The 19,546-nt window shown below is 45.8% G+C and overlaps 1 protein-coding gene across 4 annotated transcripts in view; it reads right to left on the reverse strand.

Annotated features, from left to right (window-relative positions):
• Positions 1 to 14,233, reverse strand: part of LOC132381474 (spectrin beta chain, non-erythrocytic 1-like) — a 210,632-nt gene extending 196,399 nt beyond the window's left edge. For 2 of the 4 annotated variants that reach the window (XR_009508044.1, XM_059950909.1), the window contains exons 1-2: positions 13,991 to 14,233; positions 444 to 637 (exon numbers count right to left, since the gene is read on the reverse strand). Coding sequence is in view for 3 of the 4 variants with exons in the window: in XM_059950909.1 (XP_059806892.1) it covers positions 444 to 591 (148 nt within the window). In the remaining variant the exon portion in view is untranslated. Of the gene's footprint in view, positions 1 to 443; positions 638 to 13,720; positions 13,838 to 13,990 lie in introns of those variants that run through there. The other 2 variants (XM_059950906.1, XM_059950908.1) reach the window with 2 other exon arrangements.
• Positions 14,234 to 19,546: the final 5,313 nt, after the last annotated feature.

The following is a 19,546-nucleotide window of genomic DNA, read 5'->3' on the forward strand; positions in this document are numbered from 1 at the left end:
CTATATCTTAGTTACCCTACTTATTGAAATTTTCCACATGTTACACAGTACTGTAATATATTTGTTCAGTGATTTTGCTGATTTAAAAATAAGTGGAAGAAACACAAGCCCTAATCCTCAGATCCAGCTGGAAAAGTACCCAAATTCCCAAATCCTGGCAATTCCAGACTCAAATCCTGGTTCCAGTTACACATCCACACATTGTCTGGAGCATGGACACCAGCATTCTGGACTCTCAGCTAACATTCGAGACCAGGGGTTCCCAACCTTTTACATGCCAAGGACCCATACCTTTAAGCAAGGGGTCACGAACCCCAGGTTGGGAACCCCTGTCTAGATTAATGCATGATACAAATGTCAGACTATCAGGACTTGGTAACCAAGTTATCAGAGATTTGCTGTGCTTATTATGGAGATTTTCAATTTAATCCCACACAACGTACCAGCCAGGGCTTTTATCCGCGAGGATTCGAAAAGCTTGGAGGAACTGTGCTCCTCTTCCCGGTGGCTCTCGGAGGTTTCCCTGCAACTGTTCATGTTGTACTGTCGTTGGACCTCCATGTTGTCCAGGTCTGTGGTTGTGGACGACATCGCGACAGAAGTCCCACCTCTCAGGGTGGAAGGTAGAGGTCAGAACCTGAGAAAAGTAAATAATCATCGGAATCAGATTTAATATTAGCTAAAGCTAAAATCTGTCCCAAGCCCTATAGGCTCATCAGGCAGGTGCTTATGCCTGTTTCCATGGAGTGAAGCGACTGAGAGTACAAAACTACCCCCACCCCACATAGAACACCAGTCTATCACAAGGTTGACCCCCAGAATTTTGCTGGTACCCATTTTCAGCTGGGTGGACTGGAGCAGTGTGCGGTTAAGCACCTTGCTCAAGGACACAACACACTGCCTCGGCTGGGGCTCGAACTCACGACCATCAGATTGCTAGTCCAACGCCTTAACCACTTGGCCACGCGCCACAGAGATTTAATATCACCCGCATAAATAGTGAAATTTCAGTCCCTTCCCTTCCCACGTTGATGAAGGGGCTCAGCCTGAAACGACAACTGTTTATTCATTTCCTTAGATGCTGTCTGAGCTGCTGTTCCTCCAGTATTTTGCAGAGTCATGAAATTTGTTGTTTTTATAGCAGCCATATATATTACAATACATTATAATAAGTGTAAATACATAACACAGTAACAGACAGAGCATAACTCGGTTAGAACTAACTCAGTCACATACAGACAGGAGAGGTGATTATTACACACCTCAGTTATAATCAGGGTGGTACACAAACTCAAAAACGAGGACTGTTTAACCCAAACCAAAATAAATGAACTTGAACACCTCACCATAACTCTAGTGAAACTCACAGCACAAACGCATTTTAAAACAAGAACAATAAGTAGCGCTGGCCGCTAGGAATGCTTGGGCGAGCTGTTGAACACACTCCTGGAGCACCACAAAATATAAATATACACACACACACACACAGGTTAAATTAAATAAGCAGTGCAAAAAAAAAGTAATGAAGTATTGTGTATGGGTTCAATGCCCATTCAGAAATCCGATGGCAGAGGGGACGAAGCTGTCCCTGAATCGCTGTGTGCGTGCCTTCAGGCTCCTGTACCTCCTCCCTGATGGTAACAGTGAGAAAAGGTCCCTAAATGATGGAAGCTGCCTTTTTGAAGCATCGGTCCTTGAAGATGTCCTAAATACTACAGAGTACTCATGATGGAGCTTATTTCAATCCTGCGAAGTAGCACCCCCCCCCCCCACCCCCCCACCCACCACACCAGACGATGCTGCAGCCAGTCAGAATGCTCTCCACGGTACATTTGTGAGCTTAATTACTCCAGAAATAATTCTTTGCATCTAAAAGCCTACTGAACTTCGTTTTGAGTTTACTAGGTGACTGACCCAAAGATTCAATACACTGTGGACAAAGACAACTTTTCCTCATGTCTGTCCTATGAGGGAGGAGGGACAACAGATACTGGAATCTGGAGTTAAAAGACAAACTGCTGGAAAATTCAGAGGCTAGGGTAAAGGGGAAATGGGTGGTCTATGGAGATTCGACATGACATCAAAAACTTCGACAGACTTCTATAAATGTGTAGTGGAGAGTGTATTGACTGGCTGCATCATGGTCTGGTATGGAAACACCAATGCCTTTGAACAGAAAATCACACAAAATACATTGGATGCAGCTCAGTCCATCATGGGCAGAGCCCTCCCGACCATTGAGCACATCTGCTTGAAATGCTATCATAGGAAAGCAGCGTCCATCATCAGATATAGACAATAGGTGCAGAAGTAGACCATTTGGCCCTTCGAGCCTGCAACGCCATTCTGAGATCATGGCTGATCATCTACTATCAATACCCGGTTCCTGCCTTGTCCCCATAGCTAGTGATTCCCCTATCCATAAGATACCTATCTAGCTCCTTCTTGAAAGCATCCAGAGAATTGGCCTCTACTGCCTTCTGAGGCAGTGCATTCCAGACACCCACAACTCTTTGGGAAAGAAGTTTTTCCTTAACTCTGTCCTAAATGACCTACCCCTTATTCTTAAACCATGCCCTCTGGTACTGGACTCTCCGAGCATCTGGAACATATTTCCTGCCTCTATCTTGTCCAATCCCTTAATAATCTTATATGTTGCAATCAGATCCCCTCTCTATCTCCTTAATTCCAGCGTGTACAAGCCCAGTCTCTCTAACCTCTCTGCGTAAGACAGTCCAGACATCCCAGGAATTAACCTCGTGAATCTATGCTTCACTTCCTCTATAGCCAGGATGTCCTTCCTTAACCCTGGAGACCAAAACAGTACACAATACTCCAGGTGTGGTCCCACCAGGGCCCTGTACAAATGCAAAACGACTTCCTTGCTTCAGCATCCAGGCCATGATCTTTTCTCGCTGCTGTCATCAGGAAGAAGATACAGGAACCTCAGGACTCACACCACCAGGGTCAAAAACAGTTACCACCCCACAACCATCAGGCTCTTGAACAAGGGGATAACTACACTCACTTGCCTCACTTTAAAGACTCATTATCTCATGCTCTCGTTATTTATCGCTATTTATTTATATTTGCATTTGCACAGTTTGTTGTCTTCTGCACTCTGGTTGATCTTTCATTGATCCTGTTATAGTTACTATTCTATAGATTTGCTGAGTATGCCCGCAGGAAGATGAATCTCGGGGCTGTTCTTGGTATCTGATAATAAAATTCACTTTGAACTTTCAGGAGACCCTTCATCTGGAATGCAAGGTGGGAGACAGCTAGTATAAAGAGGTGAGGTATGGGGCAAGAGCTGGCAAGCGATAGTTCTTCCAGCAGTTTGTTCATTGGTGAACATTTTAAGACTTTGGTCCCAGTTCTAAGCACCTCGTAAGAGGATGAGTGGTCAGAGAATAAATTCAAAGTAAATTTATTATCAAAGTACATATATGTCACCACACACAACCCTGAGATTCATTTTCTTTTTGGCATACTCATTAAGTCTATTGAATAATAACCACAACAGGATCGATGAACTTCCACTCAACTAGGATGTTCAACCGGAGTGCGGAAGACAAGCTGTACAAATCCAGAAACAAGGAAATAACAATAATAAATAAATAAGCAATAAGTATCAAGAACATGAGATGAAGAGTCCGTGAAAGTGAATCCATAGGTTGTGGGAACAGTTCAGTGATGGAGCAAGTGAAGTTGAGTGAAGTTATCCCCTTTGGTTCAAGAGCCTGATGGCCGATGGGTAATAGCTATTTCTGAGCCTGGTGGTGTGAGTCATGAAGTCCTGTATGTTCTGAATGATACATTTTGGTACCAGCAGCATCACAGGAGTTGCCAGTCATCTTTGAACTCAACATAGGACGGCCTAAGGGACTCCAGCTCTGGGTTTCTCCCCCCTCGGGTTTTACTCCCGAAGCCTCTCCCATGAGTGAGTCTAGTTGCAATTCAGCAGAGGCTTGAGATCAGGGTTTACATTTACCTACTCCTGGATGAGCTGCCAACCATGGCTGCTTGAAGCAATTGTTTTTAAGGTGCCAGTAACCCGCCATTGCCCCTTATCCTTAGAAGTGTGAGGTTCTACATTTTGGCAGGAATAATCCAAATAGAACATACAGGGTAAATGGTAGGGCATTGAGGAATGCAGTAGAACAAAGAGATCTAGGAATAACAGTGCATAGTTCCCTGAAGGTGGAGTCTCATGTAGATAGGGTGGTGAAGAAGGCTTTTGGAATGCTGGCCTTTATAAATCAAAGCATTGAGTACAGAAGTTGGGATGTAATGTTAAAATTGTACAAGGCATTGGTAAGGCCAAATTTGGAATATTGTGTGCAGTTCTGGTCACCGAATTATAGGAAAGATATCAATAAATTAGAGAGAGTGCAGAGACGATTTACTAGGAGGTTACCTGGGTTTCAGCACTTAAGTTACAGAGAAAGGTTGAACAAGTTAGGTCTCTATTCATTGGAGCATAGAAGGTTGAGGGGGGATTTGATCGAGGTATTTAAAATTTTGAGAGGGATAGATAAAGTTGACGTGAATAGGCTGTTTCCATTGAGAGGGGAGATTCAAACGAGAGGACATGATTTGAGAGTTAGGTGGCAGAAGTTTAAGGGAAACACAAGGGGGTATTTCTTTACTCAGAGAGTGATAGCTGTGTGGAATGAGCTTCCTGTAGAAGTAGTAGAGGCCAGTTCAGTTGTGTCATTTAAGGTAAAATTGAATAGGTATATGGACAGGAAAGGAGTGGAGGGTTATGGGCTGAGTGCGGGTAGGTGGGACTAGGTGAGATTAAGAGCTCGGCACAGACTAGGAGGGCCGAGATGGCCTGTTTCTGTACTGTGATTTGTTATATGGTTATCCTGTCAGAAGAAATGGTTCCACTTAGTTTAGTAGGTAAGCCACACACTAAGTGCTGGACTTTGTGGTCAAAGGCTATTTGAGACACACGCCATTGGGAGTATTTAATAGGATGTCGGAGCGTATCCCCCACCACCACCCCAGGCTATCGGAACCACTCTCCCTGACAACCTCAACTTATCAGCTGACCATAAGTTTTGGATAGCTCCTTTCCTCCAAATCCCCTTCCGCTCTAAATTTCCTCAAATTTCAATCACCCTAGCCCGGGGGTCGGCAACCTGCGGCTCCCGAGCCATTTGTGGCTCTTTCACCTCTGTGCTGCGGCTCCCTGTGGCTTTGGGAAATAATTGGTCAGTATTTAATTAAAATGTATTTTATGTTAGTTTGTTAGCTTTTGAAATGTAATTATGGTGATCTTGTACAACCTAAGTGTAGCGACACATTTCCTGCCACATCCGAAACGGCTCACAATTAGCCAGCATTCCGGCTAAGGGAGATAGCCTACGGGGGTTTGTGAGTACGCGTCTTTTGCAGCATCTGCGTCCATGGGGGCTGGGTTGAGGGAGGCTTAAAAGCAAGGCTGTTTAGTTCGAATAAAGCTATCTTTGACTGCAGTTTACTGACACCGCTACAACGTGTTTTTATCGCTGGCTGTCCAGACGGAAGGTGCTGAAACGCTTTGTCGCGTGTCTGGAAGAAGTGAAAACTTTCCTGGGCAGCAAAGGGCTCACCTTTCCTGAGCTGGAACAGCCAGAGTGGCTGGAAAAGCTACACTTCATGGTAGACATGACAGCGCACCTGAACACGCTGAACACAGCTCTTCAGGGGAAAGGACGTACAGCCCTGCACATGTTGGAGGATGTTTTGGCATTCGAGCGCAAGTTGACAGTGCTTGCCAGAGATTTACAGAAAGGCACTTTGTCTCACTTCCCCAATTTGAGAGAGTTCAAACAAGGTCACGACATGATAATTTCGGAGTATTTACATTCTGCAATCATCGCAATGCAAACATCGTTTGGGAAACGCTTCTGTGAGTTCAGAGAGGAAAAAAACACATTATCCTTCCCGGTCACTCCCTTAAGCATCGATCCTTCCCTACTGAATACGACTGCATTGGCAGGTGTGAGTCAACCTGATCTTGAGATGGAACTGGCCGACATAGCCGACAAAGACATATGGGTGTCCAAGTTTAGACGCTTGACAGCAGACCTTGAAGATGTTGCCCGTCAGAAGGCCGTTCTTGCTCAGAAACACAAATGGAGTGATATTGAAAACCTCACAGATGACAGCTTGCGATCCTGTGTAAAGATGAAGGTGACATCATACAGCCCTGATGTGCAGATGCTGTGCGCTGAGGTCCAGGAGCAGAAATCCCATTAACCAAGTATGATAAATATTTTAATTGCCTATTATTTTACTTATATTCATATTTTTTCATTGTTCAGTGAAATAGTCCTTTCATTTTTCAGGATGACAGCTGGCTGACGTTATTTTTGGTTTGCTGCTGGCGGAAAATTTAAGTTCGGCGTTTTTCATAAATACAAGAAGGACTCAAATAGACATTGAATATTTTACTTAAAAGTAACTTTCAACCCAACGTCTTTTTTTCGGAGTTCAAAATGTTTTTGTTGCATGCAGAAATGTAATTTCGTTTTCTCTGCAGGAGTTCATCAATTTCATAAATGCAACACATTATAGTTTGTTTATACATAGCATAAAGGCAAAAAAAACGTTGTATGCAGTGTTATTTCATTTTAAATGTCAAACGGGTTTTGCGGCTCCCAGTGTTTTCTTTTCTGTGGGAAACGGGTCCAAGTGGCTCTTTCAGTGGTAAAGGTTGCTGACCCCTGCCCTAGCCTAACCTCTTCCCCCCCTCCCCCACTTCTGTATTTCATCATTCTCTTCCCCTCTACACATTCCATTGGCACAGAGAGAACGGCGTTGAGGAAGAGGGTGGCTGAATGACAGAGCAGTCTCAAGGGGCTCCTACTTCCTGTGTTCTTTCCGTACTCTAACCTCGTGGCCTGGAATATCGCCAGCTCCATCATTACAATCAAACCAGAGTTTCGTTCGCAAGTTCCTGCTGTGGAAAGTCGGAACACAGAGCACATCGCAGCATTCCACGCTTCATATCAAACACTCTGGTCTCTTTATCCCTGTCAGGACAAGAAATTTTCCCACATGCCATCCTTTAATTGATTTATTTATTGAGATAGCGTGTGGGACAGACCCTTCCGCCCCTTCAAGCCATGGAACCTCAGACCTAACTCTAGCATGGGGCAATTGACAATGACCAATTAAACTACCAACCGGTATGTCTTTGGATTGTGGATGGAAACCAAAGCACCAGAGGAAACCCACGCGATCACGGGGAGAATGTACAACAGGCAGTGGCGGGAATTGAACCTGTACCGCCAAAACTGTAAAGCGCTGTGCCAACCACTACTCTACCGTGCTGCTATTTCATTTCTGTGAATAATTTGACCTGTTGGACAAGCCCCCAGAAACCCAGTACCACAAATCACGTAACCATGACACCCCCCCCCCTCATCTGCTGTATGTGTTCACTGTATTAGAGATATTTCCTTGGCTGCACCCTCATTTCAACACTACCAAAACTTACATTTCTCTCTCCACTTCCTTAATTCTGATGAAGGGTTCCTCATCTGAAATGTTAACAGTTTCTCTTTCCACAAATGTTACTTTTTTTGACTCTATATTTTATCCCTTTCACAGCAGACATAATTCCAGCAAGCACCATCACCTATCATATGCATTGTAGCTGAGAACTGTTCCAAGCCATTTTGACTCATCCTATCGCAGACATTCCCTTTGTTCTACACATCTTCCCCCCATCACCTTCAGCTCCTACAGCAAACCTACTCCCACACACTCACCCTTCAACACACACAAAATGCTGGAGTAACTCAGCAGGCCAGGCAGCATCTACAGAAAAGGATACAGTCGACATTTTGGGCCAAGGTTCTTCATTAGGACTGGAGAGAGAAAAAAAAAGATTTTTTTTCTCCAGTCCAGATGAAGGGTCTCCACCCAAAACATCAAGAGTGGAAAGAGGAAAAAATAGATGAGTAGAGTTAAAAGGAGGGGGAGGGGATTGAGAAACACAAGGTGATAGGTGAAATTAAGAGGAGGAGCGGTGAAGTAAAGAGCTGAGAAGTTGATTGATGAAACAGATACAGGCAGGAGAAGGAGGAATCAAATAGGTGAGGACAGAAAGCCATAGAAAAAAGTAAAGGGGGGAGCAACACCAGAGGGAGGCAATGGAAAGGTAAGAGAGGGAAGAAGGGGATGGGGAGATACTGAGGCTTTTCTCCTGAGGAGTATAGTAGGCTGAGGGGTGACTTTATGGAGGTTTATAAAATCAAGAGGGGTAGGGATACGAGGACATCATGAGTGACAAGCCCGTGTTCAGCTTGCTGCTCACAAGGTTTACTTATAATTGTGCCGAACTGAGGCTGCGGCCTGCAACTAACGGGCTCCTGGATCGGCTGCACTGATGATCGGCTTCGTGGCTGTGGACTCACTTTCATGAAATTCAGTTCCAAATGCTACTTGCTTGCTTTTAATGTTTGCACAGTTTGTTTTCTTTTCTGCGCATTGGGTTCTAATGGGTTTCTTTGATCTCGTGGCTGCCTGGAAGGAGGCCAGGCTGAACGTTGTATGTAGTACACATGCTTTGACAAAAGGGTGGTGGGCTGGAGATACGTCTCTACCAAAGGAGGTGCAAGGAGCTCCTTCCCTCCACTAGTCTGCAGTCACCCTTGGACAAGGTGTCACACCCTTCCCACCCACCCCGATCAAGGTCACGTGAGGCCACGGGAGCAGGTTGTATGAGCAGCTGGTTACGCGGCCACTGATGCCAGGCAGACGACATCTGAAGATTATTGATAATGTCCGGGGTCACACATATCTTGTATAGACACTGCCCAGAAGGTGGCAATGGCAAACCACTTCTGTAGAAATATTTGCCAAGAACATTCATGGTAACAGAAGGACCATGATTGTCCATGTCATACAACACAGCACATAAAGAAATGAAAACACGAGGAAATCTGCGGATGCTGGAAATTCAAGCAACACACACAAAATGCTGGTGGAACACAGCAGGCCAGACAGCATCTATAGGGAGAAGCACTGTTGACATTTCGGGCCGAGACGTCGACAGTGCTTCTCCCTATAGATGCTGCCTGGCCTGCTGTGTTCCGCCAGCATTTTGTGTATGTTACATAAAGAAATGAACAGTTTGGTAATGAAAGCACTTTTAACTCTGATATGGCAGATTGCCACAAGCTTTTTTCTAAGGGTAGAAACCATAATTAAGGTATAGAGACTCTCATTGATCATGCAATCAACCATATCTTCTAATAACCTACTCGCAGGTGCTTAGCTTAGGTTTAGCTGAAAAGATGTTTCTCAGGGATTCGGTCCAATCCTAGACCAAAATGCCAAATTCCTGTCCACGCATCCTTGCCATCAAGATGCCCTCAAAACCAAATTACCTCAAGGGCAAACGCTCCAATGGCTGCAGTCAGAAGGCAACAGCAAAGGAAGATCCCCACCATCTGAGCCTTGCCACCTCTGTGCAGCCACCACTGCAGAAGATTTAAGTCCCACAGCAGCAGGTTTAAGAACAGCTACTTCCCTTCAACTACTCAGCTCTTGGACCAACCTGCACAACCCTAATCACTTCCCCAGAACAGCAACACCGTGAGCACTTTGCACTACAACGGCCTCTGCTGTTCCAATTGTGTTGGCTGGTGTATAATTTACGTTTCACTTGTGAGCGTCGTGTCTCTGATGCTGCGGAAAGTAAGTTCTTTCCTTTGTGCCCGTGCATTTACTACTGTGCACACGGCAACAAACTTGACCTGGCTTTGACCTCACACAAAGATGGACATGGCTGTTGGAGGTCAGTCATCCCAGCCCCGCAATACCATGACAGAAGCTCCTCAGGGAAGAACAGAAGAACTGTACCACACAAGAATAGACTCTACAATCCACAGTGTTACGCAAAACTAATTAAAGATGAAATTAAATGCCTAACTGAATGAATCCCTACTGCCTTCATAACAGTTATATCTCCCCATTCTCTGCACATTCATGTTCCCATCCAACAGCCTTTTAAATTAAATGTTTTCACCATATTTCCCTCCACCACCAGCCCTGGCAATGCATTCCTGGCATCTGCCACTCACTACTTTAAAAAAAACTTTTCCACACATCTCTTTTCAACTTAGCACTCCTCACCTTAATTGCATGCTCTAGTATGAGATACCAAAGGAGTTGTAAGACACTCCTTCCCTCCGCTAGCCTGCAGGTCACCCTTGGGCAAGGTGTAGCACCACCAGCCCCGATCAGGGTCACGTAAAGCCATGGGAGCAGATGGTGGATGGTCATACGAGGGGTGATTGATAAGTTCGTTGATAAGGAAGAAGGAGTCAATTTTAGAAAACCTAGCACATTTATTTTTCAACATAGTCCCCTCCTACATTTACACACTTAGACCAGCGGTCGTGGAGCGTACGGATCTTGGACCTCGAGGAAGTGTCCACGACAGGGGTGATTGATGTTGGTGGCCTAAGGTAGAAGGAGATGAGTTATACAGCTCTCGTTACATGCACATGCAGGTCAACTCTTTGAGTGATTATGCAGGAAGTTTGAAGTTAATATCTCCTACTTTGGGCCACAAACTTATTAATCATCCCTGCTGTGGTCACTTTCTGGAGGTGCAAGATCCGTATGCTCCACAACCACAGGACTAAGTGTGCAAATGTAGGAGTGGACTATGTTGAAAAATAAATGTGCTGCCAGGTTTTCTAAAATTGACTCCGTCTACCTTAGGCTATGAACTTATCAATCACCCCTTATATGAACAGCTGGTACACACTACAAGGCCTGGTTATGCAACCACTGACACCAAGCAGACAATCTCTGAAGAGTATTGATAACGGAGTCACCTGTCTTGTAAAGACACTGCCCAGAAGCCAGCAATGGAAAGCCACTTCTGTAGAGAAATCTGCCAGGACCAATCATAGTCCCATGTCGATCTACGCCTCTCATACTCTAATAAATATATATCAGGTATATAAACCCAAAGAACCCAAGCCTGCCCAGACACTCCATATAGCATATGCCTTCTAACCCAGACAGCAATGCCGATGAGCCCTCCCCAAACCCTCTACATCTGGGGCGGCACTTTAGCGTACTAGTCAGTTTACAGTACAGCAACCCAGGTTCAATTCCTACCACTGCTTGTAAGGAGTTCCCCCGTGACTGCGTGGGTTTCCTCCAGTTGCTCTGGTTTCCTCCCACAGTCCGAAAGACATTCCGGTAGGTAGGTTAATTGGTTCTGGTAAATTGTCATGTGAGGAGGCCAAGATTAAATCGAGGGATTCCCGAGTGGCTCGGCTGGAAGGACCGTGAGGGGCTATTCCACACTCAACAAACAAGAAAGAAACTTTTTCCGATATTGTTGACTGCAATGCTCCAGATTCAGCCCATCGGGAGACTTATACACCATCAACCTAACTTCCTGAAGACAATGTTCCAAGCATGGCATACACTGTCTTTGAGCAAATTCTAAGGAAGGATGTACTGGACCAGGAGAGGGTCCCGGGAAGTTCACAAGAACAATCCCAGGAATGACAGGATTAACAAATGAGGAGTGTTTCACTTCCCTGGGCCTGTACTTGTAGGCATTCAGAAGGATGGAGGTGTGGTAGGAGGGGGAAAGGAGGTGGAAGGAGGGTCTCATTGAAACCTTTTGGGCAGTGAAAGGTTTGGATAGAGTGGAACTGCAGAGAATGTTGTTCAGAGGGACGGATTCAAAGGGCATAGCCTCAGAATAACACAATGTCCCTTAAGAACTGAGATGGGGTGGAATTTGATGCCACTGAAGGGTCAGTGTATTTAAGGCAGTGATTGATATATTCTTAATTTTTGGTAAGGGAGGGGTGGAATTAAATGTTTTGGGGTGAATGCAGGCAAATGAGGTTAAAAAATAATGAGCCATAATTAAATAGATCAGATCAGTGGTCTGAATAGCCTAATTCTGCTCAAATAGCTTATAGTATTTACCACAGCATCAAGTTATACAGCAATGTGGGAGCTAGCACTTAGACCCCGCATTCCCTCTCTACATCAAAGTCCAGAGTCCTGCTGTAAACATAGCTCCCAGACAAAGTACAGGCAAAGAGAAGAGTCAAAAGGTCACAGAAACAGGCCCTTCAACCCATCCAGCCCATGCCAAACCATTTAAACCGACTACTCCCATCGACCTGCACCAGGACCATAGCCCTACCATCCACGTCCCTATCCAAACCTCTCCTAAGCATTGAAATCGCGCTCGCATGCACTACTTGTGCCGGCAGCTCAATCCACACTCTCACCACCCTCTGAGTGAAGAAATTTCCTCTCAAGTTCCCCTTAAACTTCTCACCTTTCACCCTTAACCCATGACCTCTGGTTGTAATTCCACCTAACCTCAGTGGAAATAGCCTGCTTGCATTCTATCTATCCCCCTCATAATTTTGTATACCTCTGTCAAATCTTCTCTCAATCTCATGCGTTCCCAGGGATAAAGTCCTAACCTGTTCAATCTTTCCTTGTAACTCAGGTCCTCCAGACCTGGCAACATCCTTGTACATTTTCTCTGTACTCTTTCAACCTTATTTACATCCTTCCTGTCAGTAGGTGGCCTTCATAAATCAAGTATTGAGTACAGGAGATGGGACGTTATGTTGAAGTTGTACAAGGCATTGGTGAGGCCTAATTTGGAGTAATGTGTGCAAGTTAGGCCTCACCAATGTCTTACACAACCTCAACATAACATCCCATCTCCTGAACTCAATAGGTTGATTTATGAGGGCCAACCTGCCAAAACCTTTCTTGATACCCCCACGTACATGTGATGCCACTTTCAATGAATTATGGACCTGTACTCCCAGATCTCTTTGTTCCACCACACTCCCAGTGCCCTACTGCTCACCATGGTTAAGACCTACCCTGGTTGGTCCCACAGAAGTACAACACCTTGCACTTGTCTGCATTAAATTCCATCTGCCATTTTTTCAGCCCGTTTTCCCTCCTGGTTCAGAACCTGCTGCAGGCATTCTCTCTACATCTGCTCTCCCAACGCCTCGCACTTCGAAGGGCTGAACCCCATCTGCCACTTGTTTCACCAACAGCCTTCACAGTATCAGAGCTAAGAGCATCATCCGCCGACAGCGGGATGTTGTTCAATTCCAGTCACTGCTGGTCGGCAAGTCCAAGGCCAGGACTGGGCACAAGAAATCAGATCTCCACGGAGAGAGAGAGCGAGAACAGAAACACAATATCGAGCAGCTGAAGTGCCGGCTGATTTTCGCCCGGACTCTTGTCTGGGAGCTATGCAAAGGCATTTCTCGGCCTAGCTCAATCGATGCAAACGTCGAAAAGCCTGGACCTCACGGGCACTGTGCTACCGACAGCCATTGTCTCTCAGCTGGGTACCAGCAATCCCTCAGATAGCTTTACCGATAGAAGCATCGTTCCCAAAACAAAACACTGGGAGACCGGGGTGGGGGAGGGGGGGACGGAGATGCATCACTGGGGAAATATTTTAAATTTGTTAAACAAAAAAAAAGGAAAGGTGATTTAAAAAGTAATGTAATTGGGCTTTTTTTTTGCCGTGTGCTCAAGGTTAAAGCGAGGCCACAACACTTCTCGCTGTTTCCACAGAGAAGCGGTGTGTCTCCTTCCTCATCGTTGCCAACCTGTTCGCTGCGAGGACTTGGTGTAAAAAACACTGTCCACACTGCCCCGATCTTACACACGCACACTTACACACCTACTGATGGAGACACCTTCTGAAATCCAGCGACTGGCTGCGGAATCAGATGATTATTTTTCGCACAAGGTTGCGGAAATACGGCGGGTTTGGAACCCGAGAGAGGGAGAAAATACCACTGCACATCAGACGAGCCGCCAGCTCTGTCATGCCCAGCCCGTTCGGGGGCGTTTTGGGTGTTCCCCCCCCCCACCCCCGGGGCGGCTGACCTCGCCCCGTCTCCGACCTCCCGGGACCCCCCTGCCCGGCCCATTGCCCCCTGTTACTCACCCACTCCGGCCGGTCCCCGCAGCCGCCAGACCAGCGCCCGCGGCGCTCCGGACACGCAGGCGTTTGCGGGAACGGCGCTGCGGCACTCGGGTCTCGCCCCGCCCCGCACTCTTCCGCAGCTGGCATTAGGGGCTGGGCAGGCGGTGGGAAATCAAACGGAAGAAAATAGATTGGGTATAAAGACTTGCATTTCTAAAGAGCCTTTCCCATCCCTGTCAGGATTTCCCCGTTGAGGTTCGTGTTCCGTGGGCTCTGGACTATGTAGTCACTTCCCCAGATGAGGTAAGAGGTGGACACCCAGGTTAATGAGTGTAGTGGAAGGGACTGTATACTCATTGCCATTTAGGGAGGACTTTCTGTGTGCTATTCAAGACGCTGGTGAGACCATACTTGGAGTATTATGTGCACTTGTAATTGTCCCGCTATCGGATGGCGTGGACGCGTACAGAAAGGATTCGCCCGACTGTTACCGGAACAGCAGGACTTGAGTTAGTTATAAGGAATCCGGATAGACTGGGAGTTTTATTCCCTGGAGGGTAAAAGGCTGAGGGTTTTTAAAATCATGAGGGCCATAGATGTCTTTTTTCTTGGTTTAAAACTCGAGGGCATAGATTTGTAAAGGGTCCTGAGTGTCGGGTTGGTTCTATGGACTGAGCTGCCAGAGGAAGTCGGTACAAATAAAATACTTAAAAGATGTTTCGTCATCGTTAAGACACAAGGGGTCCCCACCACGCAGGCCATGCCCACTTCTCGCTGCTGCCATCAGGTAGAAAGTACAAGAGCCTCAGGATTCACACCACCAGGATCAGAAGCAATTCCCCTCAACCATCAGGCTCTTGAACCAAAGGGGGTGACTTCACTCAACTTCACTTGCCCCATCATTAATATGTTCCCAGAACCTGTGGACTCAATTTCAAGGACTCTTTCAAGGCAGCATTTTTCATTAAGGACCCTCATCACCCAAGTCTATGCTGTTCTCATTGTTATGAGGAAAAACTTCTTCACACAGAGAGTGGTGAATCTGTGGAATTCTCTGCCACAGGAAACAGTTGAGGCAGGTTCATTGGCTATATTTAAGAGGAAGTTAGATATGGCCCTTGTGGCTAAAGGGATCGGGGGTATGGAGAGAAAGCAGGTACAGGGTTCTGAGTTGGATGATCACCCATGATCATACTGAATGGTGGTGCAGGCTCGAAGGGCCGAATGGCCTACTCCTGCACCTATTTTCTATGTTACCATCAGGGAGGAGGCACAGAAGCCTAAAGGCAAACACTCAGCAATTCAGGAGCAGCTTTATCCCCTTTTTTTTCCGATTTCTGAATGGGCGTGGAACCCATGAACACTAACTGACAACTTTATTTCTATTTTTGCACTAATTGAACTATTTAATATATATCTACAATTACTGTCATTTTCTCAGACATTATGTACTGCATTGACCTGCTGCCACCAAAAGTCAACAAATTTCAAGACATGTGCCTGTGATATTAAACCTAATTCTGATTCTGCCCTGGGTGGTGGAGATCCCTGACGACGATGGGTGCTGCTTTCCCGCGAAAGCATTTCATGTAGATGTGCTCAGTGACATGGAGGGCTTTACCCATGATGGACTGGGCCATATCCACCAGATTTTGCAGGATTTTCTGTTCAAGAGCATTGGTGTTTCGATACAAAGCTGTGATGCAGCCTGTCAATATACTCTCCACTATACATTTACAAAAAAATACCCACCTCGCACAATGTAGTCTTGCTCGGATCTTGAGTGACAACCATACATACTTGATAGAAGTTTGTCAAAGTTTTAGATATCATGCCGAATCTCCGCAGATTCCTAAGGAAGGAGGCACTGCCGTGCTTTCTTTGTAATTGCATTTGCATCCTGGGCCCAGGACAGATCATCTAAAATGATAACACCTAGAAATTCTACGTTTCTACTGCTGAGTTTCGGATGACCTTGGTTCTGGAGTGTAGTCACTACACAACAAAAAGTTTAATAGAACCATAACCTGGGAACAAATCCTTCAATCATTGTGTCCACAAATGTCAAACTCCCATTCACACTATTCCCATTTATTCAGCCAACATTCCCATTACAGGATTGAAGTAAGCTGTAGAGTCCTAAGATCAGTCAGCTCTGTTATGGGCACTAGCCTCCATAGTACACAAGACATCTTCAAGGAGCGGTGCCTCAAAAAGCTGTCATCCGTCATTAAGGACTGCCACAACCCAGGACTTGACCTCTTCTCATTGTTACCATTACGGAGGAGGTACAGGAGCCTGAAGGCATGCACTCAATGATTCAGGAACAGCTTCTTCCCCTCTGCCATCCGATTCCTAAATGGACAATGAATCCATAAACACTATATCAGTATCCTCTCTCCCCCCACCCCACTTTCTCCTTTTTGCAGGGATCACTCCCTGAGTGACTCCCTTGTCCATTTTTCCCTTTCCACTGATCTCTCTCCTGGCACTTATCCTTGCAAGCAGAACAAGTGCTACACCTCGTCCCTCACTACCATTCAGGGCCGCTTCTAGGTGAGGTGACACTTCACCTGTGTCTGTTGGAGTCATTTACAGACAGACAGACAGACATACTTCATTGATCCCGAGGGAAATTGGGTTTCATTACAGTCGCACCAACCAAGAATAGTGTAGAAATATAGCAAAATAAAACCAGAAATGATTAAATAATAATTAGTAAGTTATGCCAAGTGGAAAGAAGTCCAGGACCAGCCTTTTGGCTCAGAGTGCCTGACACTCCAAGGGAGAAGTTGTAAAGTTTGATGGCCACAGGCAAGAATGGCTTCCTATGACACTCAGTTCTGCATCTCGGTGGAATGAGTCTCTGGCTGAATGTACTCCTGTGCCTAACCATTACATTATGGAGTGGATGGGAGACATTGTCCAAGATGGCATGCAACTTGGACAGCATCCTCTTCTCAGACACCACCGTCAGAGAGTCCAGTTCCACCCCCACAACATCACTGGCCTTACAAATGAGTTTGTTGATTCTGTTGGTGTCTGCTACCCTCAGCCTGCTGCCCCAGCACACAACAGCAAACATGATAGCACTGGCCACCACAGACTCGTAGAACATCCTCATAGAACATCTGTGTTCAGTGCTCCCGGTGTGGCCTCTTGTATGTCACTGAGACTCGACAGAGATTAAGACACTGGTTTCCTGAGCATCTACACCCCGCTCACCAGAACAAGCCGGATACCCCAGTGGCCACATATATTAAATCCACTTCCCAATCCCATTCTGATACGTCCATCCGAGGCCTCCTCCACTGTTGTGATGAGGCCACACTCAGGTTGGAGGAACAACACCTTATATTCTGTTTGGGTAGCCTCCAATGTGGTGACATGAACATCAATTTCTCAAGCTTCCGGTAATCACCCCAACCACTCTTCTTCACCATTTCCCATCCCCTTACCCCTCCCTCACCCTACCTCCTTGCCCACCCATCACCTCCCTCTGGTGTCCCTCCCCCTTTCTCCTTTCTTCAATGGCCCTCTGTCTTTTTCACCAATCAACTTCCCAGCTCCTTACATCATCTCTCTACCCCACCCCCCAGGTTTCACCTCTCACCTGGTGTTTCTCTCTCCCCTCCCCAACCTTTTAAATCTACTCCTCAGCTTCTTTTTCTCCAGTCCTACCAAAGGGTTTCAGACCGAAACATCAACTGTACTTTTTTCCATAGATGCTGCCTGGCCTGCTGAGTTCCTCCAGTTCTCCAGCATTTTGAGTGTGTACGTCATTACATTTTTTATTTCTATTTTTACAGTACTTATGTAATTTAACTATTTGATATATATATATATAGTACATACATATTATATTCCCTTCCACCCTATCAGAGATCTCTCCTGTTCTTACATATGTTTATTCAATGTAATTCATATTTTCTCTATTACCATGTATTGCATTGTTCTGCTGCTGCAAAATTAGCAAATTTCACAACATATACTGGTGATATTAAACCTGATTCTAATCTCCCTCTCACCTACACACTTAGGAGCAATTTATAAATGCCATTCCACATGGGACCGTGGAAGGACATGAGAGCACACAGTGAAAATTCTTGTAATCAGAGGGAGAAGGTGCAAACTCCACACGGACAGCGCCCGAAGTCAGGACTGAACCAGGTTCCCCAGAGGCAGCAGCTTATCGATGAGCCCCACTTTGTGGCTGGCAAAGATTGGTTCCTCGCCTGAGGGAGTTTCGATGAAGTTGACGTCTACTGTGGCAACACACACACAAAATGCTTCAGTTAGTCCTGACGAAGGATCTCGGTCCAAAACATCGACTATACGTCCTATAGATGCTGCCTGGCCTGTTGCATTCCTCCAGCATTTTGTGTGTGTTGCTTGAATTTCCAGCATCTGCAGATTTCCTCACGTTTGCATCTACTGTGGCAAGCTGGATTGAAAAATGTGTTGGAGCAATGATGCAGCCATTCTTCCCTGAGGGTGGACTTTATTGTAGACCTGATGGGGCTGACGTCCCAGGTCTAGGGAAAGGTTTAATCGAAGTGGTTTGTGGAATGCCTTTGTATTTCACATTATGATGTGTTTCTGATTTCTGGTTGTGCCTTTTTGTTGCCGTTTTATGCAATTTTGACCAGGGCAGACTGGCTGTGCAGCCTGAAGTTGATGAACGTCAGAGAGCTATATTGAACTGAACAGAGCTGAACTCCCAACTCCGTCTCTGATGGATCATTCTGAAGAAGGGTCTTGGCCTGAAACGTCGACTGGTTACTCTTTTTCTGTAGATGCTGCCTGGCCTGCTGAGATCTTCCAGCGTTTTTTGTGTATTACTTTGAATTACAGCATCTGCAAACTTTCTCTTGTTTCTGAACTAGATGGTTCGATGATTTGCGGTTTGGTGTTTTACATTCCGTGTTTTTTGCTCTATATTTTGCCGCTTGCATTGTTCATTCTCCTTTTTTGCACGTTGGGGGTTTGATGTTTTTCGCTGAACAGGTTCCATGGTTTTCTTTCTTTGCTTCGTGGCTGTCTGTGGGAAGACAAATCTCAGAGTCGTATGCCACAAACATACTTTGATAATAAATGTACTTTGAATCTTTGGATGTACAGGAACAGCAAGGATAAGTCAGGGTAGGTCATTGAAATGGAGTTGTTCCAAGGACCCCTTGGCTGATGGAGTCAAAGGTTTGAGCAAGGTTGAAAAGGAGTGTGTATAGTGGCTGGTCTCTGCACATCGCTTGATGCTGTGTTGCAATGGAAATCCTATTCTCTGGCCCTCCAGATGATATTGGTTTATTATTGTCATGTGTACCAAGACACTTCCGGTTTAAGATGGGGCTGTTAAAGGTGGCAGATCTCAAAGCAAGAAATGCAATTGAATACTTTTTTAGTAACACCTTTTCTGTAAAACATTATGGTGAACAATCACCGCAAACGACGAAGAGGCCAGTGAAAGCGCAGCTGCCTTGGGGGTCGAGGCGGGCAGGCGCGAGCGAGCTGGAGGCATAAAGTGGTCAGTGTTGGACCAAGCAAAGTGGAGAAAAGCTGGAGCGGAGGAGTCTCTGA

This window comes from Hypanus sabinus, chromosome 26, assembly GCF_030144855.1.
Source record: "Hypanus sabinus isolate sHypSab1 chromosome 26, sHypSab1.hap1, whole genome shotgun sequence".
Classification (NCBI taxonomy): Eukaryota; Metazoa; Chordata; class Chondrichthyes; order Myliobatiformes; family Dasyatidae; genus Hypanus; species Hypanus sabinus.